The 14555-nt window shown below is 51.5% G+C and overlaps 1 protein-coding gene across 1 annotated transcript; it reads left to right on the forward strand.

Moving 5' to 3' along the window:
• On the forward strand, positions 1–915 carry LOC132321479 (olfactory receptor 14C36-like; the record flags this gene model as incomplete). The annotated part of the gene is made up of 1 exon (XM_059834970.1): positions 1–915. A coding segment is annotated over one exon (915 nt), but the record flags the coding sequence as incomplete, so codon positions are not given.
• Positions 916–14555: the final 13640 nt, after the last annotated feature.

The raw sequence follows: 14555 nt of genomic DNA on the forward strand, positions 1-14555 counted from the left end.
ATCACCCAGTTCCTCCTCCTGGCCTTCACAGACACACGGGAGCTGCAGGTCTTGCACTTCTGCCTCTTCCTGGGCATCTACCTGGCTGCACTCCTGGGCAATGGCCTCATCATCACCGCCATAGCCTGCGACCACCACCTCCACAGCCCCATGTACTTCTTCCTCCTCAACCTCTCCCTCCTCGACCTGGGCTCCATCTCCACCACTGTCCCCAAAGCCATGGCCAGTTCCCTCTGGGACACCAGGGCCATCTCCTTTGCAGGATGTGCTGCTCAGCTCTTTCTTTTTGTCTTTTTCATTTCAGCAGAGTTTTATCTTCTCACCGTCATGTCCTACGACCGCTACATTGCCATCTGCAAACCCCTGCACTACGGGACCCTCCTGGGCAGCAGAGCTTGTGTCCACATGGCAGCAGCTGCCTGGGGCAGTGGGTTGCTCAATGCTGTGCTGCACACGGCCAATACATTTTCACTACCACTCTGCCAAGGCAATGCCTTGGACCAGTTCTTCTGTGAAATTCCACAGATCACCAAGCTCTCCTGCTCAGACTCGTACCTCAGGGAAGTTGGATTTCTTGTGGTTAGTTTCTGTTTAGTCTTCGGGTGTTTTGTTTTCATTGTGCTGTCCTATGTGCAGATCTTGAGGTCTGTGCTGAGGATCCCCTCTGAGCAGGGACGGCACAAAGCCTTTTCCACGTGCCTCCCTCACCTGGCCGTGGTCTCCCTGTTTATCAGCACTGGAGTGTTTGCCCACCTGAAGCCCCCCTCCATCTCTTCCCCATCCCTGGACCTGGTGGTGGCAGTTCTGTACTCGGTGGTGCCTCCAGCAGTGAACCCCCTCATCTACAGCATGAGGAACCAGGAGCTCAAGGATGCCATGAAGAAATGGTTTTCACGGACACTTTTCAACAGCTGAGACCTGCCATCTCTCTTCACACATGATTCCCAGTGCATCCTGTAACGTGTTAGAGCTTTGTTTATTCACTCTGTTGCTGGTTTTGTTGTTGTTATTTCTCCCTATCATTTTCCTGCATGACTCTTTGGATTTGTCCCGCTACACCTGAGGCAGGAATGTGCTCTCTCTCATCTGGACACCTCAGAGAAATTTGTGTAACACTGGCTCATATCTGACTCTCTCACACTAGCTCTGTAATAAAATGGGATCTCCCCTGCACGCTGCCTGCACGGTTGGCTCTTCTTCCAAAGCTGGTGTTAAGAAGAACAAAAGCCCAAAAGGGCTCATTGATCCACGGATTTGGGAGCAAAAACCTCCTTGTCACATCATGCCCTTTTAGAGACCAAGGGATGGATTTTGAACTGATCTCTGTGTGTGTCTAGTGACAGTGGGGATGGTGAGTGTCACTGAGGGACATACCCAGGGCAAAGCCATCAGGGTGAGCATCTCCTGCCTCGAGCAGGAGGGACGGACAAGACAATGGTCAAGTCTCTTCCAACCTGAGTTATTCTGTCATGCAGTGAGTCTTTTCCATGAAGATAGGATAGGCAGAGGAAGGAGAAAAGAGAGAGAGGCAGAAGTAGAGAGATGAAATGTGCCAATATAAAGACAGTAGTTCTTCTGAGCAATGCTTCTCCAATTGAACAAAAGATAAGAGAATTTATTTTGCTAAGGGGCTGCATAAAACAATTAACAGAGAGCAAGGGCGTGTAATCAGCTTGCCAGTACATGCTGTTGCTGCTGTTAATAAAAAACTATGAAAAAAAATCATGAAATTTCATGAAAAGCCAGCCATGCTGGAAAGGAAGACTTTTCCAGCTATTACATTGAGGTCTTTTCTGCAGAGCTGTCAAGTTTCTCCTAAAAATCTACATGCAGGGCTGGATTCAGTTACCCACAAAGAGATGGTCGCTGCCCTTTGGAGCTGAAGCACCCACGTGGGAAATGCGTCCCAGGACGTCTGGGAGCCCTTCTGGAGCCTGAGCTGGCAGGCAGGCAGAGTACCTCGGGGTGGTGGAAGGCATCACCTGCCTTCAACACTGCTGGGCAGACTGCGACGAGGCCTCTCCAGCACAGCAGCACGTTGTGTCCCCTTGGGTGCTGGCTGTGAGGTCAGGTCTGAGCAGCCAGCAGTGGGGAGACAGATACTCTGAGGTCTCAAAAGCCATTGCAATGCTGCCCCCAACAAGATGACAGATTTGGGGAGGTCAGGGGGAGCTGGGACAAGATTTGGAGGAGGGCAGAGAGGTTTGGCCAACAAAGATGAAAGGTTTTGAAGAGGAAAGATGCGTTTGGGTAATCCTGATGCCACTGTGATACTGACTGAGAAAACATTCACGTGAGGCCTTTACCCTCTTTCTAAGCAGTAACCTCAAGCCCTAACCCTACCCTGATATGGCACCCTTCACCCTGACAGGAACCCACTGCTCTAATCCCTAACCTCAAACCTTACCTCTAAACCAAAGCCCCAAACCGGAAACACCTCCTCCTACCCTGTTTCTCACTCCAATTCCCAGCCTTTATCCCTGCCATTAAATGCTAGCCTTGACCCTCACCCTCCCCACAGCCCCACACAAACCCTAATCCACAAAGCGAGCCCCTCCCCTGGCACTAACTGGACACCCTCAGCAGAACACCAAACCCTCCCCAAAGCCCAACAGGGCCAAGGTCTTTGTCCTCTTGGCTATGGCAGGTGCCTCTGCTACCGACGCCTACCAGGAGAAACCCGGAGGCTCTGGACTTTGGTTCTTCCTCGCCCCTTCTGGGGAGGTTGGGAAGTGTTGCGCTGTTTTTCTGCACTTGGCATTGCTCATCCTCACATCCCCCTGTCCCCAGGAAGAGCCCTGAGCCACACGTGAGGGACCAGCTCTGCCTGCCCAGGGCCTGGGGCTCAGGGTTTGGCCTTTCTGCTTCATCTAACAATCCAAGGGCTTTCTCAGCATTACAGCCACCTGCACAGTGCCTTTGCCTCCCTGCAATCACAGCCTCCAGTTATCGGCTCTAACGAGTCCCTGGGGAGGCTCTGTCACTAATGGCCCTCATTTTATATATATATATATATTAATGCTTCAAGGTTCTTTAGCTTTTGCTTCTGCCTTTGACTTCTTGAGAGGTTTGATCCCTCTCATCATCAGAGATTCATGGACTACAGGCCCAAATACACCGTGGGGCTCATTAAAGTACAGAAAGCCCTAACGAGCTATTTCCCTGTGTGTCACTTTCTTCAAGTCTTCAAGACTTGTAGAGCTAATTGGAATCATTTCATAGTCTAGTTAAGGAAGATTTCAAAGTGCCCCTAATAAAAAAATATATATTTTTAAATGTTACATTTTATTCCTTTCATTTTAAAGAAGAGGTGACAGCAGCATTCTCCAGTGGATATTGACCCAGAGTGTCGGGGAGGAAAAGCAGTCCCTTGAGGCCTGACACTGCACGGACACCCTTGCTCCTCACCTCCCCAGCCCCACCATTTCTGTCCTTGGCCACCTGGGACTTGCCTCACTTTGCCTTCCGTCAGACTTCTCGGGACTCAGGGAGCTGAATGTTACAGCGCCATTGCACCACCTCCCACCTGCTTTCCTTAGAGAACTGCCTGCACACCGGCACAGAGGGAATGTTCCTCTTTGCAAGCAAAGAGAAGGAAAGCAAGGAAAAGTTTCATAAACATTAAAACGCACTCCTCAGCCACACGTAAAGTACAAGCTAGGTCTCATGAGGCTGACTTTCTACAAGGGATAATCTCATGAGAAATGCTTTAGATAGGGAGATACAAAAAAGTAAATATCAACGTAATTAAAGAGTTGGCTCTTAAAGAGAGACAATAAGACTACTGAAGGACAGGCCGGCTTTTAGTCCCTGAAGCTCAAAGCAGCAGCGTAGGTGAGAGGTACCAGAATGAACAAAGAGAAAGGGAAGGAGAAAACTGGAGAATAACGGAAAGGGCCTTTGCCCAGGCAGTCTGCATCTGAAACGACGATTTTAGAAATGGTCTTTGTATCAGGGCAGGGGAAAGTCAATGAAAGATCAGAGAAATGAAATACAGCGTAGGACAGGCAGAAGAGTGGTACTGTTGTTACAGGGGAAGGTCAGCATTTCCTTGGAATATGCCTTTTGAAAGGTCATGGGATTGGTAGAGGTCTCTTGTGAGTGAGGACAAAGCAATGGTGCACCCCTCTTGGAAGGAGGCCAAAAGTGCACCCCAGGGAACCCCAGGCTGTACAAGCTCACTTCACAGAACCACAGAATCACAGAATCACTAAGGTTGGAAAAGACCTGTAAGATCATCAAGTCCAACCATCAACCTACAAACACCACCATGCCCATTAAACCATGTCTCACAATGCCTCGTCCACACGTTCCTTGAAAACATCCAAGGATGGTGACTCCAGCACTTCCCTGGGCAGCTTATTCCATTGTCTTACCACTCTCTCAGTAAAGAAATTTTTTCTAATATGGAGTCTAAACCTCCCCTGGTGCAACTTGAGGCCATTTCCTCTTGTCCTGTCACTAGTCACGTGGGAGAAGAGGCCAACACCCACCTCTCTGAAACCCCCTTTCAGGTAATTGTGGAGAGCCATGAGGTCTCCCCTCAGCCTCCTCTTCTGCAGACTGAACAACCCCAGTTCCCTCAGCCGCTCCTCATAAGACTTATGCTCCAGACACCTCACGAGCTTTCTCGCCCTTCTCTGGACACACTCCAGCACCTCAATGTCCTTCTTGTATTGAGGGGCCCAAAACTGAACACAGTATTCAAGGTACGGCCTCACCAGCGCCGAGTACAGGTGTACTCGTTTGGTGAGGAGTGTGCCATCAGTTAGAGGCCTCTTGGGTGACATTTCTGGGACCTTGAAAGAGAAGAATTTGTCCAAAAGCAGTCAGCATGGACTCACCAAGGGTGAATCATGCCTCACCGACTTGATTGCCTTCATGATGATGTAGCTGCATTTGTGCATGAGGGGAGAACAGTAGATGTTGTTTACCTCACCTTAAGCAAGACTTGTGGCATGGTCTCCCTCAATATTCTTCTACCCAAGTTAGGTTCTTACAGTCTGGATGGGTTGACAAACAGATGGGTGAAGCACCAGTTGGATGATCAGGCTGAGAGAGCAGTGGTGACGGGGTCATAGTCTACCTGGAGGCTAATGGGACATACTGGGGCATTGTGGGGCAGCACAGGGGACTCTGCTGAACCTGGGCAGTTTAATACGTGTAGCTATGACTTGGAGGAGGCAACTCTCACCTTGTTTGTCGATGACCCTAAATTGGGAGGACCATTGCTGTGCCCTAGGGATGCCATAGAGGGGAAACTGGAGAGGTGGGAGGACCGTCCTGTCAGAACCTTCATGGGATAGAAGGTGGCCAAATGGCAGGTCCTGTGCCTGGGACAGACTAACGCCCTGCAGTGGTAGGGGCTGAGGACTGCCTGGCTGGGGATCAGCTCTGCGTAAATGGCCCTGGTGGTGCTGGAGGACAGAAAGCAAATTAGAACATCTGTACACTACCATGTAAATTTCTGGGCCTCATGTGGGGCAGGGGAGGAGGGAGTGAGCGGCTGTGTGGCTGCTGGGCTATTGGCCAGAAATAACCCATTACAGCAAGGAACATGTTGATAGCTGGGAGCGAGTTCAGAGGAAGACCGCCAAGATGCTCAGGGGCTTGAGGACTTACATTGGAGGAGGAACTGAGGGACAAGTCCTTGTTCAGCCTGGAGAAGGGAAGGCCTCAGGAATATCAGCCTGCCAGTCACTGTGGGGATGTTTTCAGGGAGATGGAACCAGTCTTGTCATCGTGACCTTTGGCAGGAGGATAATCAACAATAGTCAAGTGTTGAAATAAGAACTAGTCAGGCTGGAGATAAGGAAAAACATTTTCTCCATGAGGGCATCCAAGCATCAGAGCAGGTTTCCCAGAGACATTGTGCCATCTCTGTCCTTGGATGCTTTCAGCCTTCACTGGATAAAGCCTTAAGCAACATGGTCTGACTCCATAGCTGCTTCTGCCATGAGCAGGAGGTCAGAGCAGAGACCCCCTGGAGTCCCATTCAGAAGAGTGGAAAACTAAATGATGCTGCAGTTCCTTCCCCTCTGGGTCTTCCCTTGATGAGAGTAGGGAAAGTTTTCAGTTCCACATGACCACCATGGAAGTAAGTCAGATGTTAGTATGGTCAGAGCAGCTGCAGCTTGCTTGTCCGTTTCCAGGCAGTGTTGCTCAGATGCAGGGCTGCTTGACAGCTATCCCCAAACAGCCCTGATCATTCCCTTTGCTTCACCTTTCATTCCCCTTTTCACTCTTTTCCCACCTCTCAAGCCCTACTCTTCAATCATCCTTATCCCTTCCCATGTAAAATCCAACTCCTTTTCACCGTTTCCCCACTGGCCCTGCCTTGGCTTCACTTTGGACCTTCCTTTGGTGGTTCTGAGATGGTTACCACGGTACTTTCTACCTTGGTTAGCAGCTCCATTACACTAGTAGTCTTCTTGTCATCTGTAGTGTTCTGATCTTGTTGGAGGCACCACGACTCAGGATGACCATTGGCACACGTGCTTTAACAGCTGGACTGTTGGAGCTTCAGTCCAGAGAGACCTTGACACACCTGGAGATTTGGCCATGTCCTGGACCTGGCTGGGGTGGAGTTAACGTTCCCCATAGCAGCCCTCATGGTGCTCAGCTTTCTATTTGTAGCCGGAGTGCTGTTGCTACCACACCGCTGTTTTGGCTCTTGCTTAGCAGTGCCGGTGCAGCATCAAGGCTACCTCTCCAACCTCCCTCCCCTGCAAAGGCCTGGGGAGGTGGGCAAGGGCTTGGGAGGGGACAGAAAGTGTTTTGGGTGCCCTTGGGATGTGTCCTTCACACAATGATGTGTTTTGCATCGGTCTAAGGCTATCCACTGTGGAAAGTGGACTTATGAGGAGGTAAGATGGCCTTAATATACAGGTGAGGAATGTCTTCTATGTTGTATTGAACTATGTCTACCTTTGGTTTTGTTTGTTGGCAAGTAAGAAACTTCCTTCTGTGCCTGTGTGCAGCTCGTTCTCCAGGTGAAACAGTGGGAACTGGTGCCAAGGGGCTGAAACATGCAGCTGCAGGCTTTAGTTGAGAAGACTCTGTTTGTACAGCACTGCTGTAAGGCGCACGTGGTTGAAGATAGAAATGGTGGAGTTGGTGGAAGGTACCAAGACTGCACATATAGTTTCTGCCATAAAGGGTAGTGACTTCCCTATATATTCCTCGTCAGTTAGGATATGCTCTCTTTCAGTATCAGTTGCAGATTGCTGCTATCACTTAAGGTTTATGCAGAAAAATAAAGGGAAGTGGGAAAAGAATAAATTCTTTCTTCCTGTTGGTGAATGATGAACTCTTTTCACTTTGAATACACTCCTGAAAGCTCTCAAATGAACCACATAAAAACAGAAAATCAGGAAAATTGGCTTGTTAGGGCGTTTTTCATGTTCGAGTGCCCTCTGGAGCCAACTTCCTGAACTGCAGATCCTGAAAGATTGAACAGGCCTCTAGAGAAGGAGAAGCAGAAGCAAACCTCCACGATTCTGAGGGGGTTAGTGAGCCCCACCAAGCGCCATCACTGCAGAGACCACAGAGGGAACGCTGGACAAGGTGACCATCCCTGAGGGCTGCTGAAATAGGAAGTCAAAGGTGACAGATAAGAGGTGGAAAATGAAATGTGGGGGTGGCTCTGATGCCAAGCAGGCCCTTGATGTCTTTCTCTAAGGAGGATGACCTAGTCCTGACCCCCATCACCTTGCAAAAGGCATCCTGTCCCTCACAGGATGCTCAGGGCTCTTCCTATGAGCAGTGGGATGTGGGGTGCGCAATGGCAAGTGCAGGACAGCGGTCGCACAGCTCCCAGCCTCTATGAAGGATGAGGAGGCAAGAAAGCACTGGGGCTGTAAGGAAATGGTGACCTCCTTGGAAGAGGCAGAAGTGACAGGGAAGAGGACAAGGACCCGACTTGTGTTATTGAGAGGTCCCAGACCCACCAAGACTCTCAGCTGTCCCCACCACAGGCTTTCCTACACTGTCCTATGCCTGTGCCTGTTTCCCAGCAGATTTAACCACCTACCATGACTTCCTGAATACAGTAACATAATAAATTCAGTAAGTTTGCAGATGATGGTGAAATAGGAGGAGGTCTGGATTTGATTGAGGGTGGAGAAGCCTTATAGAGAGAACTGGATAGACTGGAGAGCTGGGCAATCGCCAACCACATCAAATTTAACAGGAGCAAGAGCTGGATTCTCCACCTGGGATGCAGTAATCCGAGTTATACATACAAATTGGGGGAGGAGAGGCTGAAGAGCAGCCCTGCAGAAAGAGATCTGGGGTTTTTGGGTTCAGGGCAAATTGAATAGGAGTCAATAGTGTGCCGTGGCAGTCAAAAGGGCCACCCGTGTCCTGGGGTGCATCAAGCACAGCATCGCTAGCTGGTGGAGGGAGGTGATTGTCCCACTCCGCACTGCACTGGTACGGCCCCACCTCAAGTGCTGTGTGCCGTTTGGGGCACCTCAGTAGAAGAAGGACACCAAAGTATTAAAGTGTGTCCAGGGAAGGGCAACCAAGGTGGTGAAAGGTCTCGAGGGCAAGACTTGGGAGCAGTGGCTGAGGTCACTTGATTTGTTCAGCTTGGAGAAGAGAAGGCTGAGGGGTGACCTCATCGCAGTCTACAACTTCCTCAAGGAGGGCAGCGGAGAAGGAGATGCTGATCTCCCCTCTCTGGTGACCAGCGATAGGACCCGAGGAAATGGAATGGAGCTGCGTCAGGGGACGTTCAGATTGGACATGAGTAAAAGGTTCTTCACTGAGAGGGCTGTTAGTCATGGGAACAGGCTCCCGAGGGAAGTGCTCACGGTACCAAGCCTGTCAGAGTTCAAGGAGCGTCTTGAAAACATATGTCATGTGCTTTAGTTTTAAGTAGTCCTTGTGAGGATTAGGGAGTTGGACTCAATGATCCTTATGGGTCCCTTCCAACATTAGATACTCGATGATTCCTTGACTTCATCAGGTCAATTCTGTCTTTTACATGCAGTTGTTGATCTTCAGAATGAGACTCATTCTATAGAAACGCTGTTGCTGGTACCAGTTGCAAAACCAATTGTCTGACTGCAGGATCTGCCCAATTCTTTTCAAACCTTTTCCCCTCAATAGCAGGATGGAGAAGAATACCATCTGCACCCTCCTGCCCTTGACCATCACACCCAGAGCAGCGTAGTCATGCTTGCTACTTTCCAGGTCTCCTAGGACAACATCAGTGGTTCTCGTGTGGAAGAGCAGAAGGGGTTAACATTCCAAGATCAGGACAAGCTTCCGCAGCCTCCCAGCAATGCACCCCTTGATCAAGGACAGCTGACAGAGCTCCTTAGAAGCTGCTAGAGCTTGCCAGCAGCTTGTCAGAAGTCTACGTCTCCTCTGACTCTTCTTACTTGGCAGCCAAAGGCCCCTTGAATGTCCTCAGAGGGCTCCATGGATCTTCAAGACCCAGGTTCACTAAGGCTCTCAAAAAAGTCCCCAGGAGACATTGTCAGGACTCCGTTCGGCCAAGAGCTGAGGAACTCGGGGTGATTCCAGTATTGATCCTGAAGTGAGCCCGAGGTTGGTCTAGAGGCATCCGAAGGTGCTTTCCAGCATGACTGGGTTTGTGATTCTGTCATCTCTCATAATAGCTACTGCAATTCTTGCAGTCATCAATTCCTCCTCTGCATCTGGATTAGCACCAAGCATGGTAACCCTAGAGCCACACCCTCTCAATGGTGTCAGGATGCCACTAAGGACTGAAACATTTTATGTTGAAAGTTTCATTGTGGATGACTCTTTGTTTTCAGACAGAACAGGCCCTTCTCACAGCCTGAAACACCTGTGCATTGCAACATGATGCCAAATGAGAGGGATGCAATCAGAAAGTCATGACTCCAGGGTGGTGATGTTATAACATCTGAGGGGTCCTTGGGAAAGCCAGTAAAAACTCAAAATGCCCTAAAAATCTCAGACATGACTTTGTAAGGTTGGCTTTGCCACTATGGCAGTCTGAGGGAGCTGGGTTTGTTCAGTGGAGAGAAGAGAAGCCTTTGGGGACACCTGGGGACAGCCTTTCCACACCTACCAGGAGATCACCAGGAAGAGGCAGCCAGGCTCTCCTTCCCTGTTGTGAATGATGGGAGGGTGAGGGCCAATGGACTTCACTTGAAACATGGGAGGAAAAGCTCTTTACCCATGAAGAGGGTCAAGCCCTGAGGCAGGTTGCCCAGAGAGGTTGTGCTCTGTCAGTCCTTGCAAGTTTTCGAGCCTCACACAAATAAAACTCTGAGCCACCTGGTGTGACTTGATAGCTGACCTTGCTGGGAGCAGCAGGTTGGCTCTCGTGCAGCATGAGGGACTGCACATTTCCTTCCACCACAGGGCTTCCCTGAACCATGCTAGGGAAAGCACTCAGCTTCACCTTGGAGGTGAGCAAACCTAAGTTTGGTCAGATCATCTTTCTTGTCTCGTGCAAGTCACCACTGCTTACCTGCAGAGCTGCTTGGCAGGTACCTCCAAACAGCCTCGATCATGTCCTTTGCTTCATCTTCTCTTTTCTTTTCCCCTCTTTTCCCCCATCTGAGCTCTGCCCTTTGGTCATCCTTATGTCCTCGCATACAAACAGCCCACCTGTGTTTGCTCTTCCCACACTGGTCTTGGCTTTGCTTGCTCTGTAGCTCTTTCTGAGATGGGCAGCATGGAAAATTCTACATTGGAAAGTGACTCCATTAAACTAATACCTCATTTTACCATTTGTAGTGCTCTGCAACTCATGCTGTTACCTTGTGAGAGACACCACAATCAGACTAATTCAATTGCACAAACAGCTGACAAAACAGTGACTCAGTCCATGAGGACCTGGAGGATCTCTGGGATTCAGCCAACAGAAACCTCCTGAATTTACAAGGAGAAGCCACCAGTCCTGTATCGGAGGGGGAAGAATAACCCTGTACCTCAGGGCAGGCTGGTACCCGACTGGCTGAGCAGGGACCCAAAGCAGAAGGGCCTGGGCCCAACAAGGAATGCCATATGAGCCAGTAGCACATGCTCACCAGAAGAAAGATCAGCTGCGTTAGGAATGATGTGGCCACCCAGACAGTGGGAGTTATCGTCCTCATCGAGTGAGCACCGTTGTGGCCACATTTGGAGTAGTGTGTCCCTCTGTGGGGTTTCCTGCTCTACGCAATTTGGGAGGAACTGGAGAGTGCCCAGAAGAGCTCTGCAGAGATGGGGGTCGGGGTCTAGTGCCCTCCTTGGGGGTGCTGAGGCAGCTGGGTGTTTGTCTGGTGGGTTTAGACTGGACAGGAGAGAAAGAAATGCCACTCCAAGGGCAGTGCTGTGATACAAGAGGGAGCCTGGGCCAGCCCAAGGCTTTGTGTTTCAAGGAACAGCCAGGGATGGCGGAGAGGAATCAGTAAAGGCAGTGAGATACTCAGGTGAGAACAAGAGGATGGAGTGTCCACAGCCTTCAGGGAAACAGGGCCAGGCGTACACACCATAGGACAGCCTTGGGTGGAGACGGTCGAGGGAGCTGGCAATGCCGAAAGCCCCCAACAGAGCTGACGTCCTCCTCCCCTTGGCTGTGGCTGTTGTCTGTGCCAGCCAGGGCCTTCCAGTAGGAACTTCATCGTTACAGCAGGAGGGCCTCAGGGACTCCTCTTCCCTACCCAGGAGCCTGGCAGGTTTCACAGCGTGTTTTTGCACTTGCTCAGGGCTCTTCCTGGGGCAGTGTGATGGAGGGAAAAAGGAAAAGCCCCGAGCAACCTGTGAGGGAAAATCACATTCTCTGGGAATGCGTTGTGTGTGTGACACGTTGCCCCAAGCAATGTGTGAGGCACCAAATCGCATTCTGTGCGATGCCGACTGGGGTGTCTGTCAGGCACCCACCCTGAATGGGAATTGCTTTCCTGTTGGTCCTGTGATTTTCTTGCCAGCCCTGGCATCTCATGTAGCTCTGTGGGCCTGGATTTGAACCTTACATTGAGCAGCTGCCTTGAATTCTGTACCACAATGTGGGGATGAACACGAGACAGCTGCCAATACACTCAGTGAAGATCTAGTAAACCCAACACCTGGAGGAGAGGAAGAAAGAGACTGAGCTCTCCCTATGGCATACGACTCCATTCCATCCTATGAATGTCTCTATAGGCTGACCTGAACATAACGAGTAGGGACAGGTTCAGTTGCCCTTAATTTGGCAGCAGCTGTCCTTTCAGTTGGCCAAAGGAAATTCCCAAGAGCCTCCAAGAAGATGCCCCAGATGTTGGCCTGTCTCTACATCAGCCTGCACGTATCTTCAATCTGTCTCTATTACCGGCACATATCTTTGACCACCTCTGGTACCTCAGATGTCACCAGACAACTGCATCTGAACAGCTCACTCCTGGCCTCCAGCTCCATTAATTACCATGGGAGCTGAGAGCAGGAGCTCACATGCAGGTGCCTATTGTGTGTCCACCTGAAGGGGGGCAGGAGGAATCCCACCTGCTGTGGGTCTGTGGTGTGCATGGGAGGGAGCTGAGTGCCCTTCAGCCCCAGCACTCCAAACCCAGGATGAGATGCCTTGTCGGGCTCAGCTGCATCCCTTCCCTCAGCAGGGGTAAAGGAGATCCCTGCCTGTCCCTGTCTGGCTGTCCTGTCTAAAGATGGGCCAAGAAAAGGTGATATTTAGGCGTGACTCTGTCTCTCAGCAGGGAAATGTCAGTGCTGGGAAGAAGTGTCTCTCCCCAGCTGCGGGAGGGAACCTCAGTGATTGCTCCAGCCTGTTTCACAGCAGGTTCCCCTGGAGCCCCAGGGACCCCTGGGGGGAGCCCCGAGGGGCAGAGAAAGTGCCGCCTTGGGCTGCTCCTCTGCTGCTGAGCTGGGCCGGGCTCCTGGGATGGAGGGAGCTCATGGCAAGCGGGCATCACTGCCGAGAGACAGCTCTGCCCAGGAGCAGCTCCTCTGCAGAGCGCAGCAGGGCTGAGGGCACTGCCTGCAGGCACCGAGGGGAGAGGATCAAGGCAGAGAGAGGTTAAAGGCAGTCTGGGGTGGGAGGACAGAGGCGAGCTCACTGGAGGAGAAATCTTCACAGCCCTTGACACGGTAAGTCTCTGGCTGCAGGGCAATTTAGGTACAGTTCACGGGCAGATCTCCTAATGCTGGCACATCCCACAAACTCTGAGACCTTTCAGGAAGAAGTGCCACAGGTTCTCCAGTGTAGAGGAGGAGGAGGTGCCCCAGAGCAGGGCTTCCCTGCTGCACCATGAGAGGGACAGGGCATGAGGGCTGCCTTCTGCCAGGGACGGCTGCAGGGTGTGAAGGTGGGTGTGCAGCCAGGGGTGCCCAGGGCTGTCCTTCCGAGCAGGGTCCCTGCACCCCCGGGGCTGGGTGCTGGGGCAGGGTCTCTGCCGCCTGCCAGGGTCAGCACTCAGCCTTTCCTGGGGAGCTCCCCACGGCACTGTGGGTGGCCCTTCAGGGCAGGGCAGGGTCCTTCTGCTGTTGAGAGGGTGCTGCCTGGGTCAGGGCTGCTCACAGCTCCACATACCCCCCAGGACATTTCCAAGGGCACTTTTCAAAAGGAAGGTCTATGTGGCGGTTACCTGAAAGGGAAGCTGCCGGTGTTTTGCATTTTCTCCTCTTGGTTGTCTGGGAGGGCAGTGGGAGATGGGAATTTATTTCTATGTTCTGGGGAAGGCCCTGAGACCCCACTTCTCATTAGCTCTTGTCTGATCTGCTCCTTAGCTCCGGCACAGACAGAGGTGCCCCTGGGCAGTACCCTGGTGCCAGGAGGTGTCTGCAGGGCAGAGCTGAGCACACGGTGAGTGGGATGGGGTCTTCGAGAGATGGTAGGAGAGAGACATGGGGACAGGGAATTAGCTTCCAGCAGGGACATCTCCAGCAGAGACAAGGGCAGGGAATGAGAAGGAGCTGCTACCAGAAATGCCATGGCAGGGGCTATTCGGGCACCTCCCTGCCATGCCCTGGAGTGCAGATACCTTCCCCAGAGCAACCCCCTGGTCTCCTCTCCTACCCAGCAGAGCCTCTGCCTTCATGGCCATGGGGTCCCCGTTATGAGTCATCCCCTGGGCAGCTTGCCTTCCAGGTGGATGTGTCTTGGGATGCAGTACACAAAAAAGAGACTAAAACCACCTGCCCTACAGTGACACCATCTGAGAGGTGGTGAGCACAGCTGGGTAAGGAGAAGGCTTCATAGCACGCCCCTCTGCCTTTCTGACCTCACCTCATTTTTTTGAAGCATTGCAGTTTTCTTCCCTGTTTCCCCACCCTTCCGTGATGCTCTTGCTCTCTGGGGTATGGATGGGGGTACAGGTCAGCTTCTGTTCTGGCACTGACTCTGGGTGTCCTTCCCTGGAAGTGTCTTCATGGGAAGTAGGTGCCCAAGCTCTGTTTTAAACTGTCAGGCACCATGCCATTCAATTGCCAGGGCTGGGGAATGCGCTGGCTTGTTCCTCATTCATCACAGGGATGGGGATTTCTATGACAAATGGCATGTTATTTTCCTCACAGAAGTCTGTCCTCAGTTGTCATTGTCTTTTTCACCTTGGACAGGTCCCAATGCCCACAGAAAGCAA

The sequence above is a fragment of the Gavia stellata genome, unplaced genomic scaffold (assembly GCF_030936135.1).
Source record: "Gavia stellata isolate bGavSte3 unplaced genomic scaffold, bGavSte3.hap2 HAP2_SCAFFOLD_42, whole genome shotgun sequence".
NCBI lineage: Eukaryota > Metazoa > Chordata > Aves > Gaviiformes > Gaviidae > Gavia > Gavia stellata.